General features: G+C 33.3%; 2 protein-coding genes across 2 annotated transcripts; one reads left to right on the top strand and one right to left on the bottom strand.

The window, feature by feature from the left end:
• Positions 5,180-5,879, top strand: LOC109838454 (S-norcoclaurine synthase-like). The gene is made up of 2 exons (XM_020406900.1): positions 5,180-5,360; positions 5,528-5,879. The coding sequence occupies exons 1-2, from the start codon at positions 5,180-5,182 to the stop codon at positions 5,815-5,817; spliced, it is 471 nt and encodes a 156-aa protein (XP_020262489.1). The 3' UTR covers positions 5,818-5,879.
• Positions 10,295-11,017, bottom strand: LOC109838455 (ATP-dependent DNA helicase PIF1-like). The gene has a single exon (XM_020406901.1). The coding sequence runs from the start codon at positions 11,015-11,017 to the stop codon at positions 10,295-10,297; it is 723 nt and encodes a 240-aa protein (XP_020262490.1).

Raw genomic sequence — 13,055 nt, forward strand, 5'->3', positions numbered from 1 at the left:
CGTTGCTGGACCGGCCCGGTCAAAAATGACCATTTTGGCCGGGATGCTCAGCCCGGCCCGACCAAAACGGTCAAAAAACTGACCGTTTCGGCCGGCCCGGTCCGGTCATAACAGACAAAAATAGGTTTTCACCATTTTGCCCCTAAAACAGTTAAAAAACGGCTAGAATATGAGGGTTTTTTGGTCATTTGCCTAGGAGGCTGCTTCTGTAAATAGAGGGAGGTTTTCACTTCTTCTTCTCATACCAAAACTCATCTACTTCTCTCTAATACTCTTTTATGCTCTCTTAAAATCTCTTATATTTTCTAATACTTCTATCAAATGGCTTCTGGATCTGATTATGAAAAGCAACACCTATCTCCTACCAATCAAGATATGAGTCCTCCTACAACAACTACTCCTCCTACCAGTGTTAATCCTGAATCTGGTAGCGACGAATCTGCACCAAGAGCTCCTAAAAGGCCGAGATCCGATGTGTGAAATTTTTTTGAAAAGATAGACGTCACCAAGGATGAACACGGTAGTTTTTTGAAAATTCTAACCTATTGTTGGTCATTACCACAGTCAAAACTAATAATAGTATGTTCTGATAATTGGCTACAAGGTCATTGTTGTCTTGAAAATGGATAAATATCTTCCCACTCAGAGTTGAAAAAAACTCTGTCTAATCTAGCCATAGAAGAAGATCTTCTTTTATTAGACCAAGTATATTTTCTTCCATGAAGGGGGCTATCAATTATTTCCAAATTATTAATCATTTCATTAAACAACTCCATTTCTCTCCTATGATTACTTTTTCCTTTTCTTTCATCGGAGTTAACTGTAACATTAAATTCTCCTACTACAACCCAAGGACCTGAAGTATTGTTTTTAATATCATTGAGTTCCTGCCAAAACAGAATCCTCTTTGTTACAAAGAGGACCATATACTGAAGAAGCAGTTCATATAAAAATTAATTTTTTATTTTGCAATACTACTGACAGAACATACTTCCCAAACATATCCTGTAACTTCTTTCATTTATTGCACTTCCAACCAATCATAATCCCACTAGAAGCACCAATAGAGGGTATAAAAACCCAATCAAAAAAATTACCACCCAGTCTTTTTAGAATACCATCATTAAAGCAATTCAATTTAGTCTCTTGTAAGCATATAATCTCAAACTTATTCAAAAGACAAAAGTCTTTAACACTAAATCTTTTGGAACTTAATCCTAGTCCTCTAACATTCCAAGTGATCAACATGATGCAACAACAACAAACCCCCCAAGATGATGTAAATCAAGAGACTACTCTAAAGTAGCTCTCTCCCGCTCCATTTGCCTCAATTTTTTTAGAGGATCAAAGTCCTCTTGAGGTTCAAGAACAATAGCACACTTAGAAGCATATTTCTGCATTTGCTTGTTAGTACAGGTATCAAATAAAATAAGAACAAAAGAAGAACTCAATGATGAAGATGAAGAAGTTACACCTGAACCACTAAGAGAATCTCCAGGAGAAGATTTTTCAGCAATTCTAGCAACTTCAGCAATTCTAGCAACTTCAGCAATTCTAGCAACTCTTGAAGTAGCTCTATCTAATGCATTCATGGGCTCAAGATCAACAAATCTGGAACACCTCTTAACAAATGTAACTTTTAAAAAATTAGAATCTGCAGGAGGCAAGGAATTCAGAGGTTGAATCATTAGAATATCATCCTCCTTCTCTGAGCTTTCTTCTTTGTTAGATTCTAGAACATATAACCATTTTCCAGTGTCACAGCTTTCATCCACAATGATAGATTTGCCTTTAGATTCCTCATTTACTAGATACTCCCCTTGCAACTCTGTATTGATTTCCTTATTAACAGGAGACAAAGGAAAATTAAAATCCATCTAAGTACTTTTAATTTTATCCACTTCCCACAACTTGTTCAGTAATTTCTTTATTACCAGCTAATTCCATCGGCACTGAAAATTGTTCATCACTATTAACCTTTGGAGCATTTTCCACCTAAGGCTCCCACTCAAGATTTTGTTTTTGATAAAAAGTCTTTGTATCAATCCACAGTTTAGCTGCTGGAGACCCCCATGGATTACTTCTTAAATCTTGTCTGACAGTCTAAGAACTAGTATCAGTATCATTTAAGGGTGAAGATTCTGTCCCACTGTCCTTTCTCCCTTTAAACCATTTATCATTATAAGAGCTTTGGTTAGTGTTCTCCAAATGGTCCACTTTCTATTTCTTCCTTTCTCCCTTAGAGAAATCCCTCATAACAGACATAATAGACACCTCCATATTATATTGATATTTTCCAACAAAATTTTTTAACAATTTGGGAATGTCAATATACTCCAAAAATTTGACTAATATCATAGCATCTACAAACTCAGAGCATGCATTTGTTAAAGAGTCAAGTTCAATCAAATCAGCAAAAGCTTTAACTATCAACTCAAAGGATTCCTTATTCCACACAGATAAGGAGGAACATTTTTCAGCTTAATCCAAACATCAACCTTTCTTTTTTCAATAATAATCCCCTCCCATGCACTCCATCTCCTAAACTTAATCTTACAAGATCTTAGGACAATAATCCACATTCTAATTAATTCTTCCATCTGTTTCCAGGGTTGGATTTTAACCAGAACTTCCCCATTCGTGAAAAGCCTCACATCCCAGTGTTTGTTCATGGGAAAATAAGCCCTCAAATCTAACTCTAATCTTTCTAAAGAAATATCACCAACCTCTACAAAAGAAATAATGACAAAATTCCTAAATTTTGAAAAACTAGATTTTACTTCTCCTTCAAAATTAAGAACAGCAGAAGAAAAACGAGGACAATCACCTAAAACTTTTAGCTTCGTTTCCAAATCTCCATAATCTCTCGGGCCTTGATCTTGAAGAAGTTGAACACTCTCTTGCACCTTGTCTTCATCGATCGAGGGTAACGGTCTTTTGCCTTTATCTATGTTCTCAGAAGGCCGATCTTGATTTCGAGAAGAAGAGAAAACAGAGATAGTCATTTCTCTACGTTATTGCCAAGGGTTAGGCTGATCAGAACCCCCATTTCGACCTGCAAACCGACCACCAAGACTACAACCTCCAAGATTATTACAGTTTCCATAGTTACGGCCACCAGATACTCTCCCACCATTACCAAAACCTCTCCCACCATAACCATGACCTCTATTGCTCAGATCTCCACTATCAAGACCTCCCGCTCTGCAATTTCTTGCCTCATGGCCAACCTCTTGACATCTAAAACAAACAATCGGATCTCTGCAATCTTTAGGCATGTGTTTCGAACCTCCACAACTAAAGCAAAGACGGGTTTTTCGGATAAAATCCGTTGTTAAAATTCTAGGAGGAGCGAAAACTTTGGGAGGCTGCGGCGATCTAGGGTTTCTTTTAACAACCTTCACCCAGTCTCCCTTTTCACTCTCCGCCTTCAATTCTTCTAGAGATCTACAAGATGAATCAATCCCCACCTTTGCCTTTAACCCAACCCCAGAATCAAAACTTACCCTAATTTCTTCCGCATGCCACGAATCGGGCCGAATGGGCCTCGTTTCTCTCAAAACAAAAGAATTAGGAAGAAGAGAAGGATTAGAAACAGAATTAGTAAGAAAATTACCATCTTGATTAACATTGATTTCTCCCCAAATTTTACGCGCCACAAATTCTGTTGTCTCGATCGCCACTGTGTAAAAAGTTCTGGAGCTCTAAGAAGTTTTGTGTTTTCGAGAAAATTGTTTTTTGACGGAGAAAAAGGTGAGATATTTAGAGTTTCATTTGTGTTTCTCTCCGGTTTCTGCTTGTTTGAGCTTTTTATTTTGAGGGAAATTTTTAGGAAACTAATTTGCAGAGTTAGGTTTTCTTTCATTCTTGTTAAATTCTTTCATTCTCTATAAGATTAGGGTCTATGAGATCTTGTTTGGGAGTACGTGGGCCTAACCTGGAGTTAATGGGTTTTAAAGAGAGAGAGAGAAAGTAATTTTAACTAAAAACTATAGCTTCTAAGTTTTGGCCCCATATTTTAGCTCATAACTCTTCTTATTCTATTGAGACTATACTCACACATAAATATCCAATAATATGGCCTTCCTTAACTTGATCTTAACCAACAACCATGCATTCGGCACATGACTATCACTCGTCACTCTTTCTCTTCTTTTCCAATGTAGAACTCGTACATGAATAGCCCAACCGATATATCAAGTGGCAAGAATATCTTCTGATTGTAATTTTTTAATCTCTATTTAGAATATAAAATTATAATCCTTAGTTTTTACAATAGCTTTGGAGTTTTAATGTGATAGTTGAGTACTTCAAAACTATTCTCTTTAATGGATTTTGGTTCATGCTATGACAATTTCGCTAAGAATAAATGAATAAGAGATTCGAATATATACACGACAAAAAATAAGTCGTTATCTTCCTTATGATATATACTGTTTCTGACGTCCTTGTATCCATTAAACAAAACAATCATACATACAGAATCACCTAATAAAACAATTTCCTAACATTTCAAGCTTCAGCTCTACGTCAGGGCACCAAGCGGCAGAAGCTATATATAGGACGTATAAATAAAGCCACCAGAAAAGAAGAAATTTTTAGGATGACGGACCCACCTTTTCATATTTTATAATACGAGTTTAATGAAGCATTTTCAATTATAAAATAGATAAGCTAATAAAAACTTCTTTCATTTATATCATGTTTAAATCTCTAATTCTACACTGGAGTTTTGTTCTTCAAAATCTTCCTGCAAAATTTTAGTTATATGATTAAATGTCAGATTTTTCAGTTTATACAAGAACTGAAATTTTTTTCTCTATTTTCTTCTATTCAACTTAGAAATCTATATATGGATTAGAGAAATTATTCGAGACATAAAAGAGGGGTTTTTTTCCTTGAATATTTAGAATTGTTTTTTAACCCTTGAAAAATCATGATGTAGATGAAGGGCGTTGCTTGTAATGTACCCAAAACATAAAACCCTCTCTAAGTCTTCCACGTATTTACAGAATGCAAAACACTTGTTTTTGTACGAGCCTATAAATAAGAGTGCCAATCTGAACAAAATACCATAGCCAAAACAGTCTTGGTTTGAAGGAACGTCAACACCAAGGCACAATAAAATCTCTCTCCCTCTCTCTCTCTCTCTCTCTCTCTCTGATCTCTCTCTCTGAATATGAAGGGAAGCCTCTCTCATGAGCTAGACTTGGAAGCGACGGCCGAGGTGGCGTGGGGAATTTACGGCACGCTTAAACTGACCGAAGTTGTCCTTAAACAGCTATCGAGTATGATCTCAAAGATTGAGGTTGATGGTGATGGGGGAGTTGGAACTGTTTTTTGTGCCACTTTTGGTTCTGGTAATTACTTAGCTTATAACTTGATTGCTATATATATATATATATATGCTGTGTGTTATAAGTGTTCTTTGTGAAGTTTATCCTTAATAAGTTGCTAATTCAATATCATGCCGGTGCATATTCTGCAATTAACCATTTTATGACGTCATCTTTCGTCTTATTGCCAGATAACAAAGTTTTCAAGGAGAAGGTTGTGACGCTTGATAATGAGAAGCGTATTAAGGAGTTATCGGTGACCCAAGGAGCGCTTTTGGACTTGGGTTTCACATCAGAGTTGATTCGTTTGGAGATTTTGGACAAGGACGAGAGCTACTGCACGGTCAAGACTACTATCGAGTACGAAATAGAGGATGAGCACGAGGCCAAAGCTTCACTCGTCGACGTTGCTATTTTGGCTATGATGGCTGAGGCAGTTGCAGAGCATCTCCGAGAGGAGAAAGCTAATTATAGTGTTTAAGCGTGAAACTTGTTCTAATTTTCAACCTTAATTTCTTGTTGGATGATGGATGTCCTAGACAATAAATAACAAGGGTTTTTTCTCTCCCAGAAATTACCTTAAAATGGGGGTAGCTATACGGAAACCATCTTTTATTTTTAATTTATACATAAGTCACTCTTAAAGTTAGTTTTTATTACAATCAACCACCTAGCTCCTAGTTAAAATTTTCACTAAAAACCCAAAATTACCCTTAAACTTGAATTTTGTAAGCTTATTATTTGGTTTTTTAGTAAAAATTTGACTGGAATATGGTTGATTGCAATAAAGACCAACTTTAGAGATGATTGATGTATAAATTAAAAATAAAAAATGGTTTCCAAATAATTACCCTAATTTTTAGGTGGTTACCAGTAAAACAAACCCTAAATAATAAGGTGTGGAACTTTCTTCAACTTCATTTTAATTCCTTTTGGAAATGGAAAAGTCAAAATTGTCCTTAAATTTGTAATTCTAAGATGGGTAAATATCAGACTACCCCATAACTTTGGACGATTATCAGATAACCCCTCAATTAATATCAGGAAAAAAAACTTTAAGTATAGAGATTATTAGAAATCACGCTTAACATTGAAATTTTATCAAAAACCCTTCTAAAATCATTACTTATGAGTTTTCTAATAAAATCTCAAAGTTAAAGGAAATTTTGTGATAACCCTTAAACTTAAGTGGAGTTTTCTGATATTTTCAAAGTTATGCAGATTATTTGATAATTGTCCAAAGTTAAAGCAAACTTTTCTAATATTTATCCTTCTAAGATTCATAACATTATGGAATTTTGAACTTGCTCTTATGAGTATACTAGTTTTTATGCACGTGCAATGCACGTGGTTAAATATTAAAAAATATTATTTTATATTTATTTCATTACTTTAAATAAGTAAGATTTATCTTGAGTTCAAATATGTATAATTGAATTATAAGATTTATTAGTATTTTATTTAAATATTAAAAAATAAATGTAAAGGAATTTAAGCTAAACTTGGATGAATATACGTATATGGGATATTGTAATTGTTATTATGAATTTTAGTTATAGTAATGTAGAAAATATTTTAAAAATTTAAGTTTATTCAAATATTTTTTGACTTAAAAAGCTAAGATCATTGTTTGTTTTACTGCAAACTTGTAAATTATTTTTGTTCTAAGAATTTTTAATTGATCACTACCACCAACACTTAACAGGAACTTAATTAAAGTATTAAAGTAAATCTTGATCAAATTTGGTCCCTTATTCAACATGACAACAATCTCAACAAGTAATAATTAGTAAGCCAAGGTTTTTTTTTGAAAACAATGAATATTGAAGTTTGTGACAACCCCAAGCAAATTCATCACAATAGTAATTCTTTTTGAAAACAATGAATATTGAAGTTTGTGACAACCCCAAGCAAATTCATCACAATAGTAATTCTTTGCTAATTGGTTAAAGAGGTCACCGAAGTTTGTGACAACCCCAAGCAAATTCATCACAATAGTAATTCTTTGCTAATTGGTTAAAGAGGTCACCTTTATATCATAAATGATTGATCACATGCTGCGCTAGATATCAGGAAGAGTATTTTATGTCTATCTGACAATATATCCATTCATAGGATCAATAAAAGCAGATTTTTATCGATTGTCTCTCACGAAATGCAGGATCATATCCATAGACAATAATAAAGTATAGTAAAATAGTTAAACATCAAAGTGTAATTTTATGTGATGTAAGCAATCACATAAGCATACAAAACTACTAATAACTTTGCATGGAAATGCCTTATAAAAATTCCTAATTATAATAAAAAATTAAGTTGTTATATAAAATGATTAAAAAATATTGTTCTTGAAAATTTCTAATTGAACCAAGATCAATCTTTTTCCACCTTTATCTTTTTTCTGGGCAACTTTAGAGTAGCATCTTCATCATCTACGTCGATTATAATATCAGGCTGGAGTTGAATTTCTTGTGTTATTATATTGCCTTCGCCTCATTCATCTTTTGCCTTTTCATCTAACTTCACCAGGAATTTGAATGTTTTTTTCGATGTTCAAAACAAATTTTTGGAAATATGGACTCTGATTATTTTTCTGTTGCAATGAGAACAAATATTATATTAATACTTATGAATTTGTTTATTTTCTAATTTATTACTTGAATAAAGCTAGGAATTACCTCTTTTTTTCTGTAATGAATGTTTTTGCTTTGCATCCAATAAGAGTTTCTGCTGCATCAAAAAGTGTTACTCTTGCATTATTCGTGTCATTTTTCACAAGTATCTTAACTAAGTACCTATATTTTTCTTTGTTAATTTCTAAAGACAATTAGTATTGTATTTTAATATGTTCATGGCATTAAAAAATATATATTACTTAACCTTGGTACAGGGTCATCAATGATTCTGCAGCATTTGTCATTCAGACACTCTTTACTAACATCTTTATCAACCTTCTTGTCACAGCCTTTGCAAGCATAGAACCATGGCTCGAGCCTATTTAAAATAGTAGTTATATTTGCCTTAAATGTGCAATATCGTGCCTGTATATTAACAAAGTTTAGTTAGATTTAAATTTGTAGATAAGAATATGTATATAATATTGTTCCTGTATCGAATTCTATGACTTATACATAATATCACTAATATGAATTTCCTTGGTATTTTTAAAAAGCGTCGATGGAGATCCTTTTGCTTTTGCAGATTCTTCCAATTGAAACCTGCATATTAGATGAAAATATAATAATTTTATTATTGGGTTATATGAAAGTATGCTTGTTCTGCTTATCATTCCCTTAATTCGCTAGCTAGTTCTATTTTTGGGTTGATACATAATGTTAAAATAATTTACGGCGATATACTTGTATCTCCTGCAAAAATGAGAAAATTATAGGAGTAATTTTATGTTTAGTTATCTTTAATAAGAATTTCAGCAATAATTTATGTACCTTGATATATAGAGATTTTAAAATCTGATAATGCTATTACAGGCTTATATTTGATTTCTGCTTCAAGAATTGATCCTTCATTTGTAGCCAAATCTTCAAATAAAGTTGCATGCATTGGCATTCCACTGCATATGAAAAAGAAAGAACGTTAATCTTTTTTTTCTCTTATGATATTGGAAATAAGTAACATGAATATACCTTATATCCATAAGCGTGATTTCCCTCCTAGTGTCTGGTTTGTTGTGTCTTGTAATATAGTTGATCGTCGGCTTAACATTAGTTATTATTGCAAGAATATCTGCAAGTGATTTGATAAAAAGATTATGATTCTTTAGATTAATGTCTCACTTTGTATTGAAGATTTAAGTAAGAAGTTGGTAAGTACTTACTAATTTTTGTTGCATCATTCATGGAAAATGCTTCTTCAAATTAGACAAAGTTGTTAAATATGTTCTCCAAGTGGAATCTTGTTGGTGTTTCTTTGATCGATACGTCTTTTGTTAGTACTAATTCAAGTGACTTGTGGATACTTGGAAAAGCTGGGTTTATTCCTTTCACTTCTCCATTTGAAATGAAAATAGTTTGATTTTTTTGAAGCATATCTATAAACTTTTCGATAGTCTATTCGTACATTACTACTTGTATTTTGTTACCCTACAAATATTATTAACACCAGAGATCAATTTATGAAAAATACAATTAATTAATACTAACCTATATATTATATGTAAATAGGGAAACATCATAAAAAGCCATTCTGATAGTTATCGGTGTTTTAATGTAATTTACCGATTAGAAAATAAGATTTAGCAATATTCATATGATCAGATGTAACGTTGGGCAAACAATATAATATTAAAAATAATTTTATTTTACCTTTGCGTCAACAAGAATCAGCTTTAGTATTTTCCCTGACCCTTTTGCATTTTTATAAGTTGCCTCTGCACTTCGAAGTATGATAACATGAATGGTCCATTCTTTCTAAAATTTCTTGAGCTGGCTTATTTGGATGTGCTGAGTATGTTCTTCAATACCGGTAATCATATTTTCTGTTAAATAGATTAAAATATACATGTTAGTTTTGAACAATATTATAGAATATACCATATCATAGAAAATGAATTTATTAATTCTTGTTCCTCATAAGATTTTGAATATTTTTAACTGACAATATAGTTTGAGTGGGTTTAATAAGTGAATGCTAAAGGGAAAAAGTTATACAATATTGAAAATTATAAATTATAGGAATGAACATACACAATTATTCTTATAAATTAATTACCTTTAGAATATCTATTGCGACTTTGAAGTTCATTTCATGTTTGTTGGCTGGAGGACTTCCTTGTATACTATATTTTTTGTGTACCTTTCATATTCTTTAAATTGTCCGTCTGATATTATTAGGACTTTGGTTGTTGTCATTGAAGTCCCTCGTGATAAAGCAACATACAGCTGTCCATGAGAGAAAACGTGTTGAGGTAGATAGATGCCTACATGAGGAATTGTTTGTCCTTATGATTTATTGATTGTCATTGCAAAACATAGCCGTATTGGAAATTGCTTTCGTTTGAACTTGAACGGGAACCCTTCATCTTCTGCTGGAGATAATGGTATTCTTGGCAAGAAAACTTCTTTCCCTGCATGTTGGCCCATTGTGATCTTAGCATGGATTATATTACAATTAAAATCTTGACATACCATTCTTGTTCCGTTGCATAGCCCATTAGTCGGATCCAGGTTCCTTAATAAAATAATAGGACAATGTTTCTTTAATACCAGCTTGTGAGGTGCTAGTCCATTTGGTAGCAATGTGTTTAGGAATTCTGGCTGGTAGTGATGATTAGTGTCATCAACTGCTTCATCAAAGCTGTAGAATTCTTTTTCTTCACCTAAAAATTGTTTTATGATTCTATCATTTAGCATGTCGACATATTCATTTTTTGTTGCCAGGATAGCTCGATCCATGTCGACATATTCATTTTTTGTTGCCAGGATAGCTCGATCTTTCATATAGTCAATGGATTTGAAGTTCTCATCTAAAGATGGGAAAATTGCATTTATTAGACAATCTTCTGGTAAATCATCACTTTGATTCTTTATCAAAATAGAAGTGGGCAATGCTATTAGGTCATCAGCCACTGTCGGTTCATCGCCATTTCCAACTCTTAAAAGGAATTCGTTAAATGTTGAATCTGTTCTTGCTCTCATATTCTTCGATAGCTTTAACTTTTCCATTTTGCTCCACAAATATGAGCTTACTAAACTTTCTCTAACAGTTTATGATCTTGTTGCGCGGGGTACTACTGGTAAAACTTGTCTAAAATCCCCACCAAATACTATTACTTTGCCACCAAATGGTTCATCTTGATCCATTATATCCCTTAATGTTCTATCTAATGTTTCAATTGCAACACGTTTAGCCATTGGAGCTTCATCTCAAATTATTAACTTAGCTATCTTAATCAGCTTTGAGGTTCCATCTTGCTTGGATATGCTACGCATAGATGATTCTGTTGTTGGGATTTTTATCTTAAATCTGGAATATGTTGTTCGGCCTCCAGGCATTATTACTGCTGCCACGCCTGATATCGGTGTAGCAAGAGCTATCATCCCTTCTGATCTTACTTTGGCTAGCAAAGCACGGTATAAGAATGTCTTCCTAGTTCCTCCTGGCCCATCAATAAAGAAAATCCCACTTTTATTTCCTTGAATTCGTATTAGTACAGAAGTGTATGCATTATATTGTTCTGAATTGAGTGATGATTCAGCATTGAGGTCTTCATTTGAAATTTGTACATTGAGTTCATCTTGAATTTCTCTTGGGTATGAACTTCCTTTTGAATGAGGGTTAGTTTGAATAGGCTGTAAATTAAATTTCTTGATATCCTTTCTCATGCTCTCTAAGAAGAATTTAATGTTGCAAAGGGTGTCGTTTATAATCGAAACTTTCGTAGCACCAGGTTTCCTTGAGAAGTCTTCAGATAATGAGTCAAGGTATCGATCCCATAATTTATTAACATCTGCGAGCTCATAGTGAACCAGTATGGTTGCAAACAGGCGGCGAAGGGTTGCTGGCATTTGAAAGATGACAGCTTCATCTAAGCATTCTCTGATGCTATTATCAAATTCCAATAAACCTAATTTTTGAGCTGAATGTTTGAATGATGTGCATTGAATTCCATCCACAGTCAATAGATTCTCAAATGAGGTGGGACATCTGATGTGAGTAAGTAAAAGGCGTAAGTAATATCTTTCCCCTTCGGTTGGATTAGCACCATTTATACGGCCTATAACCTGTCTTTGTTTTCTTGGACTCTAACATTTTGTTATCGAATCCTAAACATAATATTTGGGAAGTTCACAATATAATAACTCATTTTCTTGATCCTTTTTTGGTTTTGATTTGTTGGCTTCTTTAATTTTTGAACATAGTGTAAAAAATTCTGTAAGCATCGTCTTGTGGACATGGTCCCAGCGGATGAGCTTCGATAGATCTTAATTTTTCCAATAGGAAACAAACTGTTGATTCGGCAAGTGTAGTTGTAAGTTAATGACAGCTGGGTAGATCTCATTAAGATAGAATTTATATATTCTCCACAAAGCTTCTTGAGCTGATACTCATCTTGCATCTTAAAAATTTTTGATTTCATTCACAAGTCTTCCTCCTTCATTATATTCAATGTTTACTACCACTTTATCATGAAAAATTTTTGATTTCATTCACAAGTCTTCCTCCTTCATTATATTCAATGTTTACTACCACTTTATCATGACCCTTATATATGTATTTGTAAAGGTCTTCCTCCTTCATTATATTCAATGTTTACTACCACTTTATCATGACCCTTATATATGTATTTGTAAAAATACTTCACTGCTTTAATGCCTGAGCATATTTTAACATTAATGTGATAATTATAACGTGTCAGCAAATATGGATTGTAAGGTACAACCCACTGATTATTAAGGATTTTATTGCGGACCAACATTGTTTTGTTATCATTCCTTCTCTTATAAATTGGGTAAGCATCTTTTGCTTGAATTGATTGTGAGCTAAAATCACGAGGATAGTGATATTTGCATTCTCCATTTTGCATGCAACTGTTCTTCATGTTCAACTCTCCACAAGGTCCGTGCATCATATGTTTTTTACCAATTCATAGAGGATCGGGTGTTTGGATTGGTCTGGAATTTCTGCAGATACATATTTATCATACTGATCTGATGATGTGATCTTGTGATCTCCAATAAGAATTATTAATATATGTGCATG

This window comes from Asparagus officinalis, chromosome 4 (genome assembly GCF_001876935.1).
Source record: "Asparagus officinalis chromosome 4, Aspof.V1, whole genome shotgun sequence".
Lineage (NCBI taxonomy): Eukaryota > Viridiplantae > Streptophyta > Magnoliopsida > Asparagales > Asparagaceae > Asparagus > Asparagus officinalis.